We start from the raw sequence: 22417 nt of genomic DNA on the forward strand, positions 1-22417 counted from the left end.
AAAATTACAAGGATGGGAGGAGGCTAGGAAGCCAGGACCTAAGTGTTCCAGTTGACAAATTTTGACTGCATGGATGTTTTAGGGTGGAAATTGTCTTTCATCCTCACAAGAAAATATATTTTCTCCATACACTGCACTGCTCTGTTCAATAGCACATAATAAATTGCTTTGCAGGAGGACGAGGTGTGCCTGGTCTGAAGGGAAACCCAGGGTCCCCAGGAAGTGCAGGTCTCCCAGGATTTGCAGTAAGATTTCATGGTTCTAAATTTTAGCTTCACCTTGGAAAGCTGAGCACTCTGGAAATGTGACTGCATCACACATAAGTCTGTAGTCTGTGGCAAAGTGTAGGTCTTTAATTTAGAAGTTGAAAGGTGCTTCATAGGTATTTGCCAATTCACTGAGCAAATTAGTAAATTTATGTATCCATACATCATTTTTAATGGTAGCAGAGGTAGAAACTAGATTGTTGCCCTGGCTGACTGTGAAAACAAGAATTGACATTAGATGAATTAGAGGTAATTTGGGGAGCAGTGAAGATGTTTTCATGCTGATTATGGTTAATATCATTGAAGTTTACTGATATATATATAGATGTAAATATATATACAGATATAGATATATGATCAATTTTATGGTATGTAGTTTATAGCTCTATATAGCTATTAAAATTACTAATCATGCTGTTATACTATATCATATATAATCCTGCTATTAGTTCTAATAGTATAGTGAATTAGAAAGTTATTTTAATAACTAAGAGATGCATGTTAGAACTGACTAACCCTCAAACACAGTCTGAATCATGATGATGGTATGGCATGTAGAATTTCTATTAATATCTTACATTGAAGTAATTATTATTTGTATTGTATTGACTTGGACTGTCTAGCTGGCTTCTTTTTCAGTTTGGGAAGTTAAAAAAATAAAATAAATAAGATGTTTGACATGATATCTGTGGGACAAAACGTTTATATTAATACTTAAGGTTGGTGGCTTAGGCCTGTAATCCTAACACCGGATACTTAGACAAGATTTCTGTGTCTTCAATGTCAGTTTGGTCTACAGTTTGAGACCCTGTTTTGAAAAGCAGCTCCCTCTACCAAAATTAATATATGCTAAAAGATATTTATGTTCTAGCATTAACCTCTAGAGCAGAAGAAAGACTTAGAGACTAAGGAAGGCACATGGGCAGTCTCTGTGGAATAGGTACTGAGCTGTCTACTCAGCCAGAGTTACAGTAACTAATCAATCGCTAACATGTATTTAATAGTATGTATATATTTTATATTTATATTTTATATAAACATACAATTACATATGTCTATCAACATATAAATATTAAATGCATTTAGGGGGGAATCTATGTTTATTAAGATTAAAAAGGTCTTATTAATAATGTTTTTAAGACTGACCAAGGAGAGTTCTAGAAAAACAGTGGACTGATTCACTTTTGTATCACCATAGGGATTCCCAGGTGACCAAGGGCATCCAGGACTTAAAGGGGACAAAGGGGATACACCTCTACCCTGGGGGCAAGTGGGTAATCCAGGTGATCCTGGACTCAGAGGCCTGCCCGGGAGAAAGGGCTTCGATGGAACTCCTGGAGGTCCAGGAGCGAAAGGACCACCAGGACCTCAGGGCGAACCGGTTTGTATTTAAGATTTCTTTCCCATTTCCCACCCTGTCATAAGTCCTCAGAAATTAGGAGATAATGTGATTGCCTAAAATACATGGTTTTCCACTCTAGACAACACAAGGCATCTTCAAAATAACAGTAATAACCCAAGCAAATATCAACAGTATTTTGACCAAATAAATAAGCTCCTTTTAGTGGCTTAGCCCAGTGGAGACTCTACCCTGACTCTGGCTTACAGCTCCTATCTCAATATGTGGATCAAGTACATCTGAAGAAAAGAGACAAAAAAAAATCAGAGTTGCATATGAGTCAGTTGGCTGCATCCTTCCTAGCACAGAGGAAGCCTGGATTTGATCAACAGTGAACAAACTGGCCATGATTGAGCCTGCTTGTAATTCAAGCACCAAGGTTGTGATAGCAGTAGCTCACGGTCATTCTCAGCTACATAGGAAGCTCTAGGCCAACATGGGGTATGTGTGAGCCTGTCTCAAAAAAGAAAGAAAGAAAGAAAGAAAGAGAGAGAGAGAGAGAGAGAGAGAGAGAGAGAGAGAGAGAGAGAGAGAAGGAGAGAGGAATAGGGCTGAAAAGGAAGAAAGGAAAAGGAAAGAACAGAATATGACTAGCAAGGGAAATTTTTAGTAAATGTTTCTGGGGTCATTCCTATTCTCCTAGCAAATGCATAAAAGATACAATATTTAAGACTGTGGTAGTCATGTAAAAAGATAAAATGTTCAAGACATTTCAGGTTATTCGAGTCTTATTCTTCTTATGAGACAGACTTTCTCACACATCCACCCGAAAACGTCACAGAGTGACAAACCAAGCTTCTCCACGATGAACCTGGGAGAAGGTTGTCCAAATGGATTTACAAAATGCCAGTTTCCTCACATTTCCCAAAGATTGATCAGATTTATCTGATAAGAGGGATCTCACCCAGGACAGCTTGGGGAAGGTTGATAAGCAAGTTGAAGACCCACGGACACGGACACACACACACACACACACACACACACACACACTTATTTACAGACTCTCTAACAAGATGAGCGTGGCTTCTCTGCATGGAGATATAGTAGACAGTTGTTCCTGGTCCATCTACAGAACCAGGGGTTCCCAGGCAGCTTCTCTGGTCCCCCTGTTTGAGTTAGTATTAACTGTAGTAAGGAGATACTGCACTGAGGCATCAGCAAACATGTCCCTGTTGTCACAGGCCCTGAGTGGAAGGAAAGGGGACCAAGGACCTCCAGGACCTCCTGGATTCCCTGGACCCCCAGGACCTGCAGGACCAGCTGGACCACCAGGCTATGGACCTCAAGGAGAGCCAGGTCCAAAGGGAGCCCAAGGAGTCCCCGGCGTCCTGGGACCACCTGGAGAAGCCGGTTGGTTAGTTTTTTCCCAGTCTAGCTTTTCTGTGAAGTGGGGGGACAGTTCTCACAGTCAACAAAGCTTCTTCAGAGCTTAGGAATGCATACGCAAATGTGTTCCTGGCAAATATGTCTTCCCAGAGACTGGGAAAGGGCAAGTAAAGACGTGACAGGAAAAAAAAAATCCATCTCCCACATCACAGGCAGCTCATCTGAAACTTCCTGCAACCACCGATATCTCTGACTGATATCAGTACCCAAAATGAGCCCATGCCAGGGGTTGAGTAGAACTCAGATACAAGACACTCGAGGGAGGCAAAAGCCAACAGTTTGATCTGAAGAAGTGTCTTCCCTTGCACATGTGACTCCAGGGTACCGACAAAACTCGAAAATATCTAAGCTATATGAACAATCATTGATAATAGTTTTAAAGTCCACGTGACTTTTGGGACCTACAACTACTGAAAGTAATTCTCTGTCTAGGAGAAATAGGTCCATATTTTAGAGAGTTTTCAACAAGCAATGCCGGTGTGGTCATTTATCTCTCAGAAAATCACTTTATACAATGGTTAGCAGGCTGCCATATTATCAGTTTATACCAAGATTCGGTACCATTCCATAGTATTCATATCTGTCATCAAGCGAATGCATCCTTTTATCCACATGTATGTAAAGCTTATTTATGATACTTACTGGTCTTATTTCTCCCAGCACATGACTTTGAAGGCTGTTGCTTTAATCCAGGGACTTAGCACACTGGACAGAAGTTCAGACCTAGCCCATCAGTGCATTTTATGTGGTCCAAAAGTTAAGAATGGTCCTGATATTTTTAAACAACAGACAACATTTTTAACAATTTTTAACGTGTTTTAAACAATTTTAACAACATTCTGCTATACATTACAATGTATGACCTCCTAATTAAAGTGTCCATCAGTGAGGTTATTGGAATGTAGCCGTGCTCTGTGTTCTCTCTGTCAGCTCCACAATGGCAGAGTTAAGTAGTTGTAACATATCATAGCTACAGAACCCAAATTATTTACTGTCTGGCCCTTTATGTGGCTTATCTGACTTCGTTTAATCTTTCATCCAACCTTCTTACTTCTCTCTAAATATGAACCTAAATGAGGGAGCTCATTATCATAAAATACATTATCAAATTTCCCATAACACACTGTGAAGCATAAAGTTTATATATGACGCATGACTGCAAGGTGACTAATCACAAACATGGCTTAATATTGGCCATGTGTTGATATTGCCTTCAGTATGTGTCTGCCAGGCAATCGTTATTTCCACAGTGACAGATAAGGAACTTCTCAAAGAGGCTAAGAAATAGGCCCAAACTCATGAAACTTGCAAACAGCAGAGCCAAACTTGAACCCAGGCCCAGTGTGCTGAATCACACTTGCCATTTTGTTCAATAAGCCACACTAGCTCTCCATGTTAGCAATGACCCAAAAATACCCACTGGTACCCTACTACCATTCCCCAACTCCATGCCTAGTGTCTATTTATGGAACAATATTTGATTCAATATGCCAGTCTTCTGGGTTATGGACTAAAGCAGGGCTTAAACAGATGCTTGTAAATATTTGCAGACCAATGAGAAATGTCTCTGCAGACGGGTTACCCCAAGCTACTTTTGCATTCCATAAAAACAGGGGTTGTTTCCTTTTCCTTGTGCTGTGTTTATAACTCCCTCACAATACTTCCTGTTGCTGTGAAAACACGGTGATGCTCAACCCAACCATACAATCATGTTTTCTTTTTAAGGTCTTAAAGGAGAACCCAGTACATCAACTCCAGATCTAGGTCCCCCAGGCCCTCCAGGGCCCCCTGGTCAGGCTGGCCCCAGAGGTCTACCTGGTGAGTATCCCTGTTGTGAAATAGAGTCCATGACATCAGATGGCGCTCGTACTTCCCTGAGAGAATACGACTCCCCTTATAAGGAAAAGATTACATTTGTTGGATCTGGAAAAAAGAGTACAAGTGGGCACCATCCTGAAATATCCAGCTGGCAGGGGGCTTTCCGCTGTCCTTGGAGGTTACCCACACACTCCCCTGGTGCTGCGGGTCTAACAGTTCCGAAAGCGAGCTGCTACCGTTCCTTACAGGGGTTGTGGAGCAGAATGAGCCCCGTGGCTTCTCCTGGAAGAGAAAGCAATGGCTCCCGTCCTGAATCAGGGTGTTTCCCTCAGCAACTTCATTTCAAACTTGTTTTTTTTTTTTTTTTTTTTTTTTTTTTTTTTTGTTAAAGTGATTTGAAACTTAATTTTGTATTTACAGAGGAAGGCATAGAGTTCAAGATATCTAGGATCCTTCTTAAAGAACGAAGTTATATTTTTAAAAGTCGTAGCAACTCCTAACTAACCTCTGGTCCACTGCATAGGAATGGGAAAAAAACGCTGAGGTTATGTTAACATTATTTCATAATTTCCAGAAAGCACTGGAAGGACACGGAGCACACAGACATTTCTTTTGGAAACAAATGAAGGAAAGTCACTGATGTGTGCATGTATGTGTCTTTAAGGTTTGCCTGGACCGGTGGGAAAATGTGATCCTGGTCTTCCTGGACCTGATGGTGAGCCAGGAATTCCAGAAGCTGGATGCCCAGGGCCTCCAGGACCTAAGGGTAAATTAACGACTATACAACATAAGGTTCACTGTGGATATTTCAAGCTATGATTATGAATAGTGAATAAAATAGGGAATACCTAGGATACGCTGCCAAATGATGCTTTCCGAGAATCTCCAGAAGTCGTGGGACAATACCAGGTGAAGAGACAGAATTCACATTGATCTGTGAGATAATGTCTCAGTCATACTTTTTAACTCATTTATTTTGTGTACCATCAAGGATGGGGTTGTGGCAGTCAGAGGACAATTGCAAAAGACCATTCTCTCTTTCTATCATGTGAGTCCCAGGGATCGAACTCAGGTCATCAGGCTTCATAGCAGGAAACTTTATATACTGAGGCACCACATAGGCACATCAATCATGCTTTAAAAAAAAATAATAAAATACCTGGCCCACCTGGAAGGAAATTCACCAAAAGGTAATAGCAATTCTTTCTGCTCATAAGAAATTTTTATTTAATCCTATACTTCTTAGGTTTATATATTTCTGGACTTCACATATTTTTAAATAAGAAATTGACTATTAAATCACAATTTTGCCTGAGGATATAGTATAGGAGTAGAGAGTGTGTTTAACATGAACAAAAGCTAAGATTCATTACATAGCATCAAACAAAACAAAAATATAGACTTCCATGTGAGTTTGGATATGAATGAGAAAAGTTATTTTTCTTTAGTAAAAGATGCTGAGGGTGGGAGACAGTAGAGATGGCTGAGCAGAAAAAGCATACATTGCTCTTACAGAAGATGGGAGTTTTATACCTAGAACAAGTGTCAAGCATCTCACACCTGCCTGTAACTCTAGCTCCAGTGAGATCTGGTGCCTCTGGTCTCTGTGGACATTGACACTCACATGCACACATTGACATACATACACACAACTTTTAAATAATAAAACAAATATTTTTGACAAGTAAGAAAAATAAAAGATGCTGTCTTTCTTAAAAATGAAAGATTCCAAAAATCCCAGCTGCAGATATTGAGTAATAACTAGAGCTGCTCCTCTGAGCAGCCAACAAAATCCTGCACACCAAACAAAATTCTGTCCAAGATTCATATTAAAAAACAAAACAAAACTCAGGGCATGGACTATAACATAGAACACTGTGAGCTTTATGATACTGTTGCATTTGTTTTGTGATTGCTTTCATTGTTAGCATATAATCAACATTTTGATGTTTTATCTCTTGTTAATAAGCGGTTGTTGGCTATTTTGTGCACATCAGTTCTGCTCATGTGAGCAAATACTTAGTAAATGAAAATATAATCCCAAGAACAGCTTTGATATTAACTTTCTGGTTTTCTTCCTCCATGAAGTAATGGATCCTGGCTCATATTTTGCCTAGTCCTTCCTGGACCATCCACCAATAACTTGCATGTTACTTTTGCAACTCTGGATTCACTTACTGGACAAAGGCACCAATGTATGGGAAGCAGAACTAGCTTAGGAGCTAGAGGACCAGGACACTGTGTTATAGATTTATCCATGGGACTGGGCTTCATAACTTACATTTTGATTGGTTGAGGTTTGTCTTTTTTTCTTTTTTCTTTTTTCTTTTTCTTTTTCTTTTGCAATTGAACCAAATTTCAAAGCCAATATAATTTGACTTGAAACTCAACTTGGTTGAAGTTTTTTGTTTTTAACTGCTAATTTATCAGTTGGTTTTAATCATCATCCAAACTTGTATACAAGTATCTGTCTACCTGGATGCCTCATAAATGTAATCAATGAAGAAAATATTGCTCAGAAACTTCCTTTGAGACTAATCTCTAGTGCTTGTTGCTTTTCTGTAGGAAATCAAGGTTTCCCAGGGACAAAAGGATCACCTGGTTGTCCTGGGGAAATGGGAAAGCCTGGCCGTCCTGGAGAACCAGGCATCCCAGGAGCCAAGGTAAGCAGACTAAAATCTCAGGGAGGGGCAGTTGCAGTCAGCAGCTGCAAGGCCCTTATCAGACAAGATACTTGAGAGCTAGAGATTGTCAGTATATTTGTTAATAAGATATTAATTTTTTAGTTTACTTGTAGATACTAATTTTTAAGTTCCTGTGGAAAGTTGCATATTCCACCCCTTTATTAATGACTGCATGAACATTCAGAGTATATTGGGGCACTCTCTTCAATGGATGTGGACTGCATATCCTGACGCAACATTAAGCAGAATTTTGTACCAAAACATTGACCAAACTTGAAAGGAAAATGTTTGTTGAACTGTAGTGTCTAAGCAGACAAATGTAGAGCACCCCTAACAAGTAGAACTGGGAAGCCTTGTGCTGGAGACACTACTAACCTAATGTCTCTGCTACAGGGAGAACCATCCGTAGGCAGGCCTGGGAAACCAGGGAAACCAGGCTTTCCAGGAGAAAGAGGCAATGCTGGGGAAAATGGAGATATTGGACTCCCTGGGCTTCCAGGCCTCCCTGGAACTCCAGGAAGAGGCGGGCTTGACGGGCCTCCAGGTACAACACCAAGTGTGATTACCTTTCTCCTTAGTGAACTCCACTGTGGGTGCTCTAGGGGGGCTCTAAGCATTTGTGTCTCAGTGAATAAATCAGTAAAAATGCCTAATTCTTTTTTTTATTCAGTATGACTGTTCTATGTTCCTTCTGTCTTCTGTCTTTCCTTTTCATGGGTGTCCTCTATACAGGCATGCCCATGGTATTGACTGTAAGGCTGCTTTGAGAAGGTGACGTTATAGAAAATGAACAGATAGCAGCTCTATCTTGGGCTTTGCTTGGGCTTTGGCAACCAAGCAAACTCCTGGATTCTCTACTGCAGGAGACCCAGGACAGCCTGGATCACCTGGAGCAAAAGGATCCCCAGGAAGGTGCATACCAGGACCCAGGGGCACCCAAGGACTTCCCGGCTTGAATGGATTGAAAGGGCAACCAGGTAGGAGGAAGTCTTCCCATCTAGGAACTAGGTAGGCAGGTGATGAGTCCTCTGGCTCTGTATTTTGCTGTTTAAAGTGGCAACTGTCCAGCAACGAGTCTTGACTACTATTCAGCAAGACATGTTCTTTTGGAAATGTAAGCCTGGCTTTTATGGCTGGTCCAAACAGCGGTATGTAATGGCTATAGGAAGAGACTCAAACTTAATATAGTGAGTTGATTTGTTCATTTTAAGTAAGGAAATATGAACTCCATCAACAGTTTAGAAGATAAAGGTAGATTGACAAATATATGAGTTAATAATATACATCAATATGAATAAACTTTCAATAAGTATTTTACTTTTAAAACTTCCATAAGATAAGGAAATAGTAACTTTGTAATGATTAAAATGGAGATGATGTACAGAAAGTTTCCACTTTAACAAGTTGTAAACTCAAATGTGTAGTTGATTACTTCATAAGCAACATGAAACTAAAGTTTATGAAAATAGACCTAAGTGAGCCAGCCTGCTGTGAAACACCAGGACCCTTTCAACTTGACCTGGTTTCCTGGGAAAAGTTCTTTAGACATCCATTAGTGTCTGTAGAGTAGCATCCTGATTATTTATCATAAATAAACTCTTGGCCAACATCTTAATCATTGCAGTGACACTGTTTCCAGAGCATATAGCAGCTCACTTCTCAGGGGCTGCTATGTAGGTTTAAGGCGAAAGACTGGGAAACAGGCATAAAGCACAGTCCCAGAATGCACTTGCAGCACCGAGAAATAGACATAAGTGCCCTACCTTCATCACTGCAGGACCTATGAAATGGATAACACTAGAGCAATGGGGATTTGGGAGACAATATGTCTAGACAAATGTCTAGAGGGAGACAATAAACAAACATAATGATGAGTGTTCTGTTTAACCCAACACTATGTAGAAAACAGTTAACACTAAAATATTGCATATATCAGTTTCAGTTGGGAGAAGGCATTTGTTAAAACAATCATTTATCTGTCTATTCATACATAGGTCGAAGAGGTGATACCGGGCCAAAGGGAGACCCTGGCATCCCAGGCATGGACAGGTCTGGGGTCCCCGGAGATCCTGGACCACCAGGAACACCAGGTTGTCCTGGTGAGATGGGACCACCTGGACAAAAAGGATATCCGGGAGCTCCAGGATTCCCAGGACCACCAGGTAGCCTTCCTTCTGCCAGTGTCTTCTTAAGTCTCCTTCTACATTGCTCCTTCCAGGCGACTCTGCACACTGTATGCCTTTTCTTTTCTTTTTTTTTTTTTTTTTGTTTTTTTGTTTGTTTGTTTGTTTTTTGAGACAGGGTTTCTCTGTGTAGCCCTGGCTGTCCTGGAACTCACTTTGTAGACCAGGCTGGCCTCGAACTCAGAAATCCGCCTGCCTCTGCCTCCTGAGTGCTGGGATTAAAGGCGTGCGCCACCACTCCCGGCCCTGCCTTTTCTTTTAGCTAGTATATTTTTCTTCCTAAATTAATTTTAAGAGAGTAGGAATCAAGGGACAGGAGGGTGGAAAAGTAGAACCATTACATTTTATAATTACCTAGGTTATGGCTATTTTGGCTGTAGAGTAATTGTTGTATGAGATACCAACTAGTATTTTGTTGAGGTTCTCACGTTTAATTTCACAAGGTACATTGGTCAGTAGTTTTCTTGTGATGGCTCAGTCCTGCTTGGATCAGTGCTGGCCTTATAAGAGAATAGGCTGGGGATGGGTCCTCCTGTAGTATTTCCAGAAACAATCTATGAAAAATATAGCTACTTGATAGAACTCCCCAGCAAAGTCATCTGGACCTAGATTCCTTTTTTGTGTGTGAAAATCCTTAAGTTTATCAGTTCAGGGGCTGGAGAGATAGCTCAGCAGTTAAGATCACTTGCTGTTCTCCCAAGGGACCAGCATCAGGTGGCTCATAACCACCTGTATTAACTCCAGCTCTATGGATCTGACATCCTCTTCTAGCCTCTTCCGACACCCATACACATAATTATCAGTTCAATGTAAATTTATAATGCTTAAAAACAGTCCTCTGGGGAGGAGACCAGGATAACTGCTTAACTGATGCATTATGCTCTGGTTCCTCTTAGTAGGCTTCTCTCGTGTGTCCGCTCTAGTCCTGATACTAGAATCTATGGCACTTCTCCCACAATAAGAAAACAATCAAAACTGCATGTTAAAACCAGCTTTAGGGTGGATAAGAACAAAGTCTGATGACATCCATACTTGAAAATGTCAGACTAAAACCTTATCACTCAGTATGCCACATTTAAAAAAAAAAAGAAAAAGAAAAGGAAATAAAAACTAAATTCTACTAAGGTCTACAAAAGAATAAACAGAAGATGGACCCAGAAGAAGCAAAGAGGACAAATGTCATAGGGATTCGGGGCACTCTGTTGTCAACCACAGTGTTATTTGTTACAATGACATTCAGACAGAAGAAATTTTAAAAGACACCAACCCACCTCTTACACAAACCTGGTTATTTTCCTATTTACAAAAGACTATCCATTCCCAGTTTCTCTGTCTACATTATTTTATTTTCTGGAATATTTTGGTTTTTTTGTATTTTATACATCATGAAGTGCTTTGTGTTGATTTGTTGCCATAGGCGAGAAAGGAGAGGTTGGAATGATGGGCTATCCTGGAACCACTGGCCCTCCGGGGCTTCCTGGGAAACCAGGCTCACAGGGGCAGCGAGGTGAGTGGGGATGTCTTTCTCGGTGGTATGAGGTATGGATAGCGTTCACTTACTTAATCACAAAAGAAATGGCGTTTGTTCTTTAAGAAAAAATGGTTGTCAGTGAAGAATGCATTTGCTTTTTCTGTGTTCTGTATTCCCTTCCCCCATTTGACCTGATCTTATTTTCACCCTGCAAACTTATGCCAGCACTGTTGAGTGCTGTGCGCTCGGGAACACACAGATTCAAAGATCTGTTCACACTTTTGTTCTATAGCATATGCATGCTACTAACCTTTGAATTCTGCTGCACTATGAGGACCTGCTGTGGTTACTCCTGTCTGTCAGGTAGCCTCGGAATCCCAGGAATGAAAGGGGAAAAAGGACGCCCAGGAGCCAAAGGCGAACGAGGAGAGAAAGGAAAACCAGGGCCTTCTCAAACAACACTCTTAAAGGGAGACAAAGGAGAGCCTGGACTTAAAGGTAAAGAACTGTTCCTGTTTAAAGTCGGCCGATTCTGAGACTAAGACTATCAGAGTAGAACCTTTTAGTTGACTGGGTTGAGTCACCTGCTCAGTCACACAGCCATCTGGAAGCTGCACACATTCGTTTTGTTGTTGTTGTTGTTGTTATTGTTGTTGTTGTTGTTGTTTTGTTTCTGTTTTTTAAATAATAATTTAGTTTTATATAAAACTAATTAGTTTTATATCCTAGTTGCTGAATTTAAATAGTCACTGATTATTTTATCATAAGCCTCAACACCCCATTTTTTGAGAAGTGTTTGAAACGTACATCTGTTTCTCTGACATGCACACAGTGATGTTCACTGCAGCACTAGTTACAATGACACCAAAGTTACAGAGGCAGCCTGTGTTTCCTTCAAGAGAAGGATGGACAGACAAAAATTGGTGCATGTGCACAGTGGACTTATTTTCAGAAGATGAGAAAGAACAAAGTTAGGATGCTTGCAGGAAAATGGATTCAACCAACGATAACTAAAAAGTTAACTAATTCAGACTCAGATGAATAGCATTGTTGTTGAAATTACTTAATCTCAGACCAGGGGTTCTACTCCGCCTTTGATCATTCAGTTTCCAGATAAAACACACACAACTTTTGTATTTAATAAGCCTTAATCAGCACTAGAGCTGGACAGATGTTTACCCTCTAAGCTATTAGTTTTTGACCTCCCTTATCAATAACTCCGAGCTATGGCTCGCCATGTTCTGCTTGCACCGCTCTTGACTCCAACTGACCATTGGCCAGTTCTTAGGATTCTCTTACCCCATGGTGTCTTCCTATCCTTCTTCCTGTTCCTGTTCCTTGTGGTCTCTCCTCAGACCCCAAGCCTAGGAATGAAAAATTCCACATTTCTCAATTCTACCCAGCTATGAACTATAGGCATTTTTATTTACCAATCAGGGATAACTTGGGGGCAGGGGAAGAGGTTACATAGTGTCACTTGGGTCTATGTGCAGATTCTCTCATCTCTGGGGGCAACCAGGCCTCGGGGGACAGTAGTTAGTATTTCATACCATATGTTTTCTCCCATGTGTGTATTCTAGTTTTATGCTTATAAACACTATCATATAGTGTATATGAAATTGAAGTACACGCAAAGCTGTCTGAAGAAACACAGAAGACCGATAGGAGCAGGGGGATAAAAAAGGAAAGGGGTCTGAAGGGGACTCTGCTCAAAGTAATTATATTCTTGGATGGAAATGGCCTCCTGTAAATCATTATAGTAAAGTGAATAAATAATATTATTTTCTTTTTTAACATTCTCTGAGCCAGCCAGGTAACTAGATATAATGGCATAAGCCTGTAATTTCAGTACTCAGGAGGCCGAGGCAGGAGGATTGTAAGTTCTAAGGTAACCTGGACTACAGAGTAAGATCTTGTAGTAGAGGGAGGAAAAGCCAAATTAACCGCAACAAAAACAGTGTCTCTGGTGGAAATGGAAACCTCTGTTCCAAATTCTGTTTTATTCTATTAACTATCAGGATAGATTTTTTTTCTGCTTGCATCGAAAAACATCTTCTCACGTTCAAAGTCCTTGGAGAATAACAGTCGGGAAAACATCTCTTGTCCTGAGCTTTAGTCTCTCAGCATATGGTTACTTGTTAGGTGTGACTATTGGACTAAAAGTCAAATCCATTCAAATTATTACAAATCACTGGCTCTTGCAGGTGTTTTTGTTATACAGTTTATACGACCAGTATCAAGCCAATTCTTTTTTTTTTTTTTTTTGGTCACTTATATATACAATCATATCATCTGCAAATACTGATATTTTAACTTCTTTCTTTCCAATTTATATCACATTGACCTCCTTTTGTTGTCTAATTGCTCTGGCTAGGACTTCAAGTACTGTATTGAATAGGTAGGGAGAATGTGGGCAGCCTTGTCTAGTCCCTGATTTTAGTGGGATTGCTTCAATTTTCTCTCCATTTAGTTTGATGTCGGCTACTGGTTTGCTGTATATTGCTTTTTATTATGTTTAGGTATGGGCCTTGAATTCCTGATCTTTCCAAGACTTTTATCATGAAGGGGTGTTGGATTTTGTCAAATGCTTTCTCAGCATCTAACGAGATGATCATGTGGGTTTTTTTTTAATTAGGTATTTATTTCATTTACGTTTCCAATGCTATCCCAAAAGTCCCCCCCACGCTCCCCCCCAACCCCCCCCCCCCACTCGCACTTCTTGGCCCTGGCATTCCCCTGTACTGAGGCAGATAAAGTTTGCACGACCAATGGGCCTCTCTTTCCACTGATGGCCGACTAGGCCATCTTCTGATACATATGCAGTTAGAGACACGAGCTCCGGGGGGTACTGGTTAGTTCATATTGTTGTTCCACCTATAGGGTTGCTAGCTCAAGCCAATTCTTAAGAGGCTCAAATCTAATCCTCTTGATCAGATTGGACCTCAAGCAACATTAAACAAACAGAATTTCTGAGTAAAAATTACCTTTGAGGATAAACTCTTACCAAAAAAAAGCATTAAAAAAAAAGATTGTGGCTGCAGACCCACATTATAGTGGAGAAAGATCTCATGTGACTTAAGAAATCAGCTATTCATCAATAATATTGTTGTGTTTCTGTAAAAGTTTATTCTGGTAGACAATATGATATTATGCAGTATTTACAATAATGAATTTGGAAATGGGATTAAAATTACGAATTCTCAAACTGTAATATGTGTGTGTGTGTGTGTGTGTGTGTGTGTGTGTGTGTGTGTATACATTTGTGCTTGGCACACAAGCATTAACTCGGTACAAAAAGGCTACCAAACCTCTGAGTTTAAGGCCAGCCTGCTCTACACAGCAAGTTCCAGGCCAGCCAAGACAACATAGTAAAACCCCATCCCAAAACAAAGAAAAACGAATTCCGCAAAGCCCATTGTTAGAAAGACAGAATAGTCTCTCCAGGCCTACCAAAGAGCTTCCTGGAATTACCATCTGACAAGCTCTGAAAGCAGACCAAATCTCAGAATTTTGCCAACAGAGAAAATGATCTTTGGGAAAAAGATAATTTATAGGACATACTTACTTTTGATACAGGAAAGCTAGGAAGTAGTAGCTATCGTCTACTTAAGGGGAAAAAAAAATCTACTTAAGTGAAGGTATATGTTGCCACTTAGTGTTTTTGACACATAGTTGAGGATCACAGATTGAACAACAAAAGGGAACGTGTTATCTAAGCCTTTCAAATACCTGCATGATCCATTTTTAAAGTATTTTTTGAGACAGGATCTCACTATATAATCCATGCTGGCCTTGACTTCATTATGTAGCCAGTCTGGTTTCAAATTCAATGTTCTCCTGACTTAACCTCTTGAATGCTAGGGTGCCATGACACACCTGTTTTTTGAGAATTCAAATTTTTCACACAGAGAAATTCACTCCAAATTTGGAAGAGACATTAAGGGTAAAAGTCAGTAGTAATCGTCATTACTTTGAAATATCTGAATGGAAAACAGATAATTCTACAAAAAAAAATATGATCAAATGTAAGGTAGAAATTCGAAACAGTATACTACTTCACGAAGGCTTATGTAGCACCATGTTCCAGTAATATTGTACGTTTGATGAATATCAACTCAATCTCACAAGCCAAGATGCTGGGCCTGCGTTTGCTAATCTCATTTCCCACAGAGGTGTTGAGAGATCAAGTCACTCACACAGTGTAACTGTGAGAGGAAGCATCTGGCTCCAGTGGTCACACTTGTCCTTCCTTTGATATGCTGCCAGGTGTCTGGACCACAACTCCTGGAGGCAATAATTCCCAGAAGCAGAGAACTCGGCAAACATGATAGGCAGAGGAGACTCCAGGAGTTGGCTTTGTGAGTAGGGTTCAGAAAAGCCCCTTGGATCCAAGGCTTTCTGAGGCTCCCATTCCTACTGGCAGTTGGTGGCCACTGGAGGAGAGTGTTCTAGTTTACTCTGAAGAAAGGCAACTTGGGGAGGAAAGGGCTTATTTTGCTTACACTTCCAGTTTACAGTCTATCATTGTGGGAAGTTAGAGCAGAAACTCAAGAGGAACCTGAAGCAGAAAACATGGAGGAATGGTGGTTGCTGGTTCCTCCCTGGCTTACATAACCCAGGCCCACCTGTCTATGGTTGGTGTTACCCACAGTAGGCTGAGCCCTCCCCCCTCAACCATAATCTCTGACAGACTTGGCCACAGACCAACCTGATCAAGGCAGCTCTTCAGTTAAGGTTCCCCTTCTTAAGTGATTCTAGTTTTATCAAATTGACACAACCAAGACAGAAGTACAGTTTTTTTCCCCCAATGGTGGGGCCCACGATAGCTTGCCCATGTTCCAGGGCATGGAACTATACACCCATGTATGTATGGACAACACTAATTAGACTCAAGGGATTGTTTTAAAAGGAAGAAACGGAGGAAAAAGAAGAGGAAATTGGGAAAGAACTATGGAGGGAAGGGTAGGTATATCCAAGAGAAGTTGAAGTGAAGGAGAAGAGATAGTATCTAAATACATAGTATTCATACATGAAATTAAGAAATAATGAAGTGTTAGGAAAAACTGAACCTCCTTAGACTGAATACATGTTTCCAGCCATGTGTCACGTATGTGTTCAACACTTTTTAATGTCTGTGGGTTAGGCATTTTATGTCCTGAATACATATGCATCACTTACTGGTCACAGTGAAACTTAAGAGTTTGGGAGTGGGGAGGAAGCAGTAGTGGGACCTAAACCCTGTTTCCATCCAAGCAGTAAATGTTAAGCTTTGTAGGCCATATGAGGTCTCTGTTGTATATTTTTCTTTGACTTTGTTTGTCTTTGTAACCCTTTAACAATTTACATTGTTATACTGTTACATTTTTTTCACAACATCCTTTGCTCTAGAGCCTTATAAAATCAACCCAGGGCCTGTAAGATGATGCCATGGATAAAGTAAAAATTCTTGCCATGTAAACCTAGTGACCTCAGTTCATCATTTGGTCCATGTGAAGGAAGAAAGACTCAACTAAGTATAAACCTGAATGAATGGATGAAATCACGCTATACATAGCCTGCAGGCTAGAGCGAATGTGCGCACTGAACAATACACATGCTTAGATGCTGACAAATGGAAAGCAAAGGTGAAGAACGGTCTAACTCGTTTACCAACCCTTCCTCTGCACAGGCTATTGTCTAGTCTGGAAATCGGGTCTCATCCTAGGCTTTCTTCATCCAATTAGCCACATGATCTCAATGCTTAGCCACAAAACAATCTCTCTTCCAGAAGGTCTCCCTTGTGTCACCTATTGTGCCCAACTGTATTACAGAACTTATCTCACTGGGTGGCAATTGTTCATTGCTCCACTGTCTCCTTAATTAAGCATGGAAAACTTGGGAAGGGGAACAAGGCTTATTTTTGTTTCCAGAGCACAGCACCAGACCTGTCTGTTAATTAGACGCTTAATGCATATGTAAATAGGCGTATAAACAAGAAAAGGCAAAAACCGGGGGCCAAGGACAGACGGCAGAATGTTCCATGTAGTTAGGGAAGTTTGTCATTGATTGCTGGTAAAGGAGCATTAGTGAATTTAAGTAAGCAGGAGAATAACGCAATCAAAGTCAAGTTTTAGGGATAAAAGGGTGTCCTGTGATGTTAGTGAACTTCCTAGCCATGCACAACTACTTTGAAATCCCAGTGCTATTGCTGGTTGGCAGTATGGTTCTAGACTGGGTCTTTGACTTATCCAATGCCTAGTAAATCTTAACAAATGGATTGAGAGTAGAATTGTTTATGTAAGAATTGTGTCATACACTGCTTTACTACAAAAAAAAAAAGAAGAGGTATTTAAGCCGCTAAATCTTAAAATATCTTGTGCTTGTTTGCAGTCTCAGGGATTGAGCTCAGTGCTTTGCACATGCTAGGGAAGGGATCTACTACTGAACTACAGTGCAATCTTTCGAATATTGCTTGAATGCATCTCATGACAATAGTTGCCTGACTCAAGCCGCACACTGTGCTAATGGTTTCTAGACCTCGGTTCATTCAATTCCTCTAACAAAAGCAGAAGCCTGCACCTCTCCGTGCCCTTAATAAGCACTTGATGCTGTAGTTTGGCAATAATGCATCAGTTTAGACCAGAGTGTGGATGAGTCAGATGAGTTTTCAGTCTGTTTCAGTGCTGGTGAAGCTCACGGCCCCAGGAATGTTAGTCACGCACTTTACCACAGAGCCATTACCTCCAACTTCCTGACATCTGTCTTTAAAATCTGCTCTCTACCTTTAGGATTTGTTGGGAATCCAGGTGAGAAAGGAAACAGAGGCAACCCAGGGTTACCAGGTCCGAAAGGCCTCGAGGGATTGCCTGGGCTACCAGGTCCTCCAGGTATGGCTAACTCTCCAATAGAAACTCCATGGTCTAAGCTTCCCTAGACCTAAACATCATAAAGTTTACTTCTAGATTCATTAGGTCAAACATAAAATCTGCCCAGAAAGTGTTCCAGGAGAAATATGTTCTAAATTCAGCAAAGGAAATGTGTTCGGTAGCTGGCATCGATTGACTGATAAACATCCTACACGTGATTCCATTTGTATATTCAAACCTTTTATTTTTAACATGTCAGATATTAAAAAAAAATTAATGTCCTAGTCATTTTTGCTTTTGTGTCTTCCTTTTGTTAACAAGTTATTCCCAAAGCAATTTTAAGCTATTACAGTAGTCTCCTATCCCAGGCCACCTCAATAGCAGAGTAACTTACATGGTAATTAACCTTCAGGATGCTGACAGAGAGTACTGCAGAGGAGCCGCTCTTTTCTGCTGATGCTGGCTTTAGGGTGGCTTTGAACAGGCCTAATAATAGAACTCTCACCTTATCCAGTTACATCATAAGTCCCCAGTCATGTAATGAGCCCAAGCCGAAGGCAAAAGAATAGTTAACCCTTAACCAGCTAGCCTAGGAGTTCTGGACTTACCTACGTACAGGGAACACGTGTGAGCCAGCGAATGGCTTCCTGTTATTATAAGCCCTCAAAATCACAACTGTAGATGTTCTGTGCTTTGGATTGTTTTGGTTTTTCATTTAATAGAAAGTTCTGTACCTATCTACCCATGCAAGCAGAAGGTATGTGTTGGGACTGGGTTTATGTGACTCTATCTCTTCTCAAGGCCCTAGAGGAGATACGGGAAGCAGAGGAAATCCTGGAAGACCAGGACCACACGGCATGCCAGGAAGCATGGGGATCATGGGGGTGCCAGGTAACGCTATCGTCCTGTTATTATAAGCCAGCGAGCCCACAAGTCAGAACTGTAGATTTCCTGTCTTCCTGTCTTCCTTCCTTCCTTCCTTCCTTCCTTCCTTCCTTCCTTCCTTCCTTCCTTCCTTCCTTTCTCTCTCTCCCTTCCTTTCTCTCTCTCTCTCTCTCTCTCTCTCTCTCTCTCTCTCTCTCTCTCTCTCTCTTTCTTTTTCATTTAGTAAAAAGTTTATGTCAACAAGCTTTGCTTTCAGAAAAAGGTTCTATGTGGAACCTGAACATGAGTGGTAACGAGATACATATGTTGTATAACAATCACACGTTATATAGCCCAATATTTCTGATTCTGGAAAACCATCTTCTTGGAGAATGATTCATACAAGCATGGAGATGAGATGCTTCCAGATCCCTGCTTCTCTTCTCTGACCTGATATCTGTCCTCGTTACAGGCCCTAAAGGGAGAAAAGGAACTTCAGGGCTTCCAGGTCTAGCTGGAAGACCAGGCCTGACAGGGATCCATGGTCCCCAAGGAGATAAGGGGGAGCCGGGTTATTCAGAAGGTGCAAGACCAGGACCACCAGGACCAAAGGTATATAGACCACTGAAACACTTACATTTTGGCAAAGGTGGGGAGCCTTAAAATATCAACAAAGACCAGATTCAGTGCAGGAAGAAAAGAAAAAGGAAAAAAAAAGAAATTTCTGTACATTCAGGCAGCTATGGTTTTTGGTTTTGGTGGTGGTGGTGGTGGTGGTGGTGGTGGTGGTGGTATGTGTTTGCTTGTTTGTTTGCTTGTTTGTTTTAAACACATTCCTATTTATTTCCACAATTGAAGCTTTCTCATGCTCTCAATTTGGAAAATCTATTTCAGCCACTAAGAAATGTCTCTATTCCTACCGCTTAAGTGTGCTCGCCCAGGGGGCAGAGGTGACAGGCCCCAAAACTGATAGGGCAAGGTTTCTTTCCTCCAGATATAAAGTATTTTGTTCTTGCTGTTTCTCATTCAGAGATTTTGCATTGTTTTTTTTTAATTAGGTATTTTCCTCGTTTACATTTCCAATGCTATCCCAAAAGTCTCCCATACCCACCCCCCCCAATCCCCTACCTACCCACTCCCCCTTTTTGGCCCTGGTGTTCCCCTGTACTGGGGCATATAAAGTTTGCAAGTCCAAAGGGCCTCTCTTTCCAGTGATGGTTGACTAGGCCATCCTTTGATACATAGATCAGCTAGAGACAAGAGCTCCGGGCTACTGGTTAGTTCATATTGTTGTTCCACATATAGGGTTGCAGATCCCTTTAACTCCTTGGGTACTTTCTCTAGCTCCTCCATTGGGGGCCCGGTGATCCATCCAATAGCTGACTGTGAACATCCACTTCTGTGTTTGCTAGGCCCCGGCATAGTCTCACAAGAGACAGCTATACCTGGGTCCTTACAGCAAAATCTTGCTAGTGTATACAATGGTGTCAGCGTTTGGAAGCTGATTATGGTACATGCAAAACTCTTTGTCTGATTAAGATAAAATAAAAGGCATAGAATAAAAGAGCTCGTCAGCATCATTAGCAACGAAACAAACTCCTAAGCTGCCTGTATGTCTCCTTGTGTTAGAAGATTTAGAAATGTCTTCACTTCATTTTTACCTTGTAGCAGTGTTCTCCCTCTGAGCCTGTGTTCCCTCAGACTGAGGGTGGCTATCAAAAATCTTTACAGGTGTAGCAATCACATGACATTTCAGTGGAGTTGGCTCCTCTTCTAGGTTCATTTCCTACAAACCTTTGTTTCTGCACTTACCCTAAGAATCAGAGATGTGCAAGTATAGTCATTAACAGACATTCTAGGAAGCAGGGCTTTTTTTTTTCTTTTAAGATTTATTTATTTATTTACTATGTACACAGTATTCTGCCTGCATCTACACCTGCATAACAGATCTCACTATGGATGGCTGTGAGCCAGCATGTGGTTGCTGGGGATTGAATTCTGGACCCCTGCAAGAGCCTATTAACTGCCAAGCCATCTCTCCAGCCCCAGAAGCAGAGCTTTTAAGTGAGGGATTTCATGGCCCTTCCTGGAGAAATCTGTAGCATCCCGAGTGACCCACTAACCTAAGTTGTATGTAAAGTCCTTGGGTGCATGTTTTTGTAAAGGGAAAAGATATTTTTCTATCAGATATTCAAGGATTTAAGGATCCAAGATATGTAGTTGTTGCTTCAGAAACTGTCCCTTTGGAGGCAGTTGAGTAGCATCTTCTCTCACACTTGTAGTTCCAGCACCTGGGAGATGGAGGTGAGATGAGCAGCCGTGAGTGTCAGTCACCATTGAGCACACAAAATGGAAGCCAGCCATGAGATCCTGTCTCAAGACAGCAACAAAACAAATAAACAAAAAAAAATTGCTATTATTATTATTTTCATTTTCTGCAGTAGTCATCAGAATAAGAAGGAAAAATTTTAGAAACTGCAAAGACCTGAGAAAACAAGATTTCATTACTTGAAGCACAACTTTAGATTGTTTTTTTCAGAGAGCCAGGGAAACACCTTCCACTGAGGGAGGGATCTTCTCCAGGGCAACCCCATTTGATCGGATTCTTATTCAGTCCATTGCCAGCTCTGTCTAGATTCGGGTGTTTACAGGTAATAACCACAGGACATGTTTAGAGCTCTGCATTGGCCACAGGCTGATTTTTCTCAGGATAGGGAGTCCTCGTATGAGAATAATATATTCCAATCAGCCCTGATGGAAATTGCATAAGTCACCATCAACCAGGCATGATCCGAATTGTCATTAATCTGAGATACAGATGTGATGAATAGTAAGTCAGCCAAAACTTTTCTTTTAACGTGATTGACAGACACTTTTTTTTTTAGTGTTGTAACTGCAGGACACTTAATCGGTTTAGCCTACTTCTTATTCCCTGTCAGTCACAATGTTTGAGATTTTTCTACTTGTGTGATTGTTTGACAACTCTCTCCCAGCTGGACTCTGAAGTCCATGAAAGCAGGGGCTGTGTGCATTGTATATGCTATTCAGCCTGTTTTTATATAGGTCAGGGGCTGTTCTGGATCCTTTCTTGGCTAAATGTTCCATTCTTGTTCTCTTGAAACCCTTCCAGTGTGTTTTAAGAGAGAGAGCTGTGTTTTCATTCTGCATTGGACCTCACAAAGCACAAGGCTCATCTATTCCTCCCACATTTCATGGTGCTAACCTGTAGCAAAGACACAGCAGGGATTGATAAGTCAATAAGTCATTTCATGTTTTTTTGGTTTGTTTATTTAGTTATTTAGTTTTAACTTAATTCTAACCACATATCCTGCTTATATGAGAACTTTAAAGGTGTTTGACTGAATTTAAGGGCGATCCAGGATTGCCAGGTGACAAAGGAAAGAAAGGAGAAAGAGGCGTACCTGGGCCACCTGGACAATCGGGGCCTGCCGGACCTGATGGAGCCCCTGGGAGTCCTGGGAGTCCTGGTCACCCAGGTCA

The 22417-nt window shown here is 41.0% G+C and overlaps 1 protein-coding gene and 1 long non-coding RNA gene across 2 annotated transcripts in view; one reads left to right on the top strand and one right to left on the bottom strand.

Annotated features, from left to right (window-relative positions):
• Col4a3 (collagen, type IV, alpha 3) overlaps positions 1–22417 on the top strand; it is a 135139-nt gene that overhangs the window by 84212 nt on the left and 28510 nt on the right. Inside the window, exons 24-38 of the mRNA NM_007734.2 lie at positions 175–245; positions 1465–1647; positions 2847–3015; positions 4777–4869; positions 5534–5635; positions 7435–7532; positions 7947–8097; positions 8417–8530; positions 9548–9715; positions 11154–11243; positions 11571–11705; positions 17975–18073; positions 18854–18943; positions 19389–19528; positions 22287–22413. Coding sequence (NP_031760.2) covers positions 175–245; positions 1465–1647; positions 2847–3015; positions 4777–4869; positions 5534–5635; positions 7435–7532; positions 7947–8097; positions 8417–8530; positions 9548–9715; positions 11154–11243; positions 11571–11705; positions 17975–18073; positions 18854–18943; positions 19389–19528; positions 22287–22413 — 1830 coding nt within the window. The remainder of the gene's footprint in view (positions 1–174; positions 246–1464; positions 1648–2846; positions 3016–4776; positions 4870–5533; positions 5636–7434; positions 7533–7946; positions 8098–8416; positions 8531–9547; positions 9716–11153; positions 11244–11570; positions 11706–17974; positions 18074–18853; positions 18944–19388; positions 19529–22286; positions 22414–22417) is intronic.
• C430014B12Rik overlaps positions 20395–22417 on the bottom strand; it is a 34395-nt gene continuing 32372 nt past the window's right edge. Inside the window, exon 4 of the long non-coding RNA XR_865578.3 lies at positions 20395–21286. This is a non-coding gene — a long non-coding RNA (RIKEN cDNA C430014B12 gene). The remainder of the gene's footprint in view (positions 21287–22417) is intronic.

The sequence above is a fragment of the Mus musculus genome, chromosome 1, assembly GCF_000001635.26.
Source record: "Mus musculus strain C57BL/6J chromosome 1, GRCm38.p6 C57BL/6J".
Taxonomy (NCBI): Eukaryota; Metazoa; Chordata; class Mammalia; order Rodentia; family Muridae; genus Mus; species Mus musculus.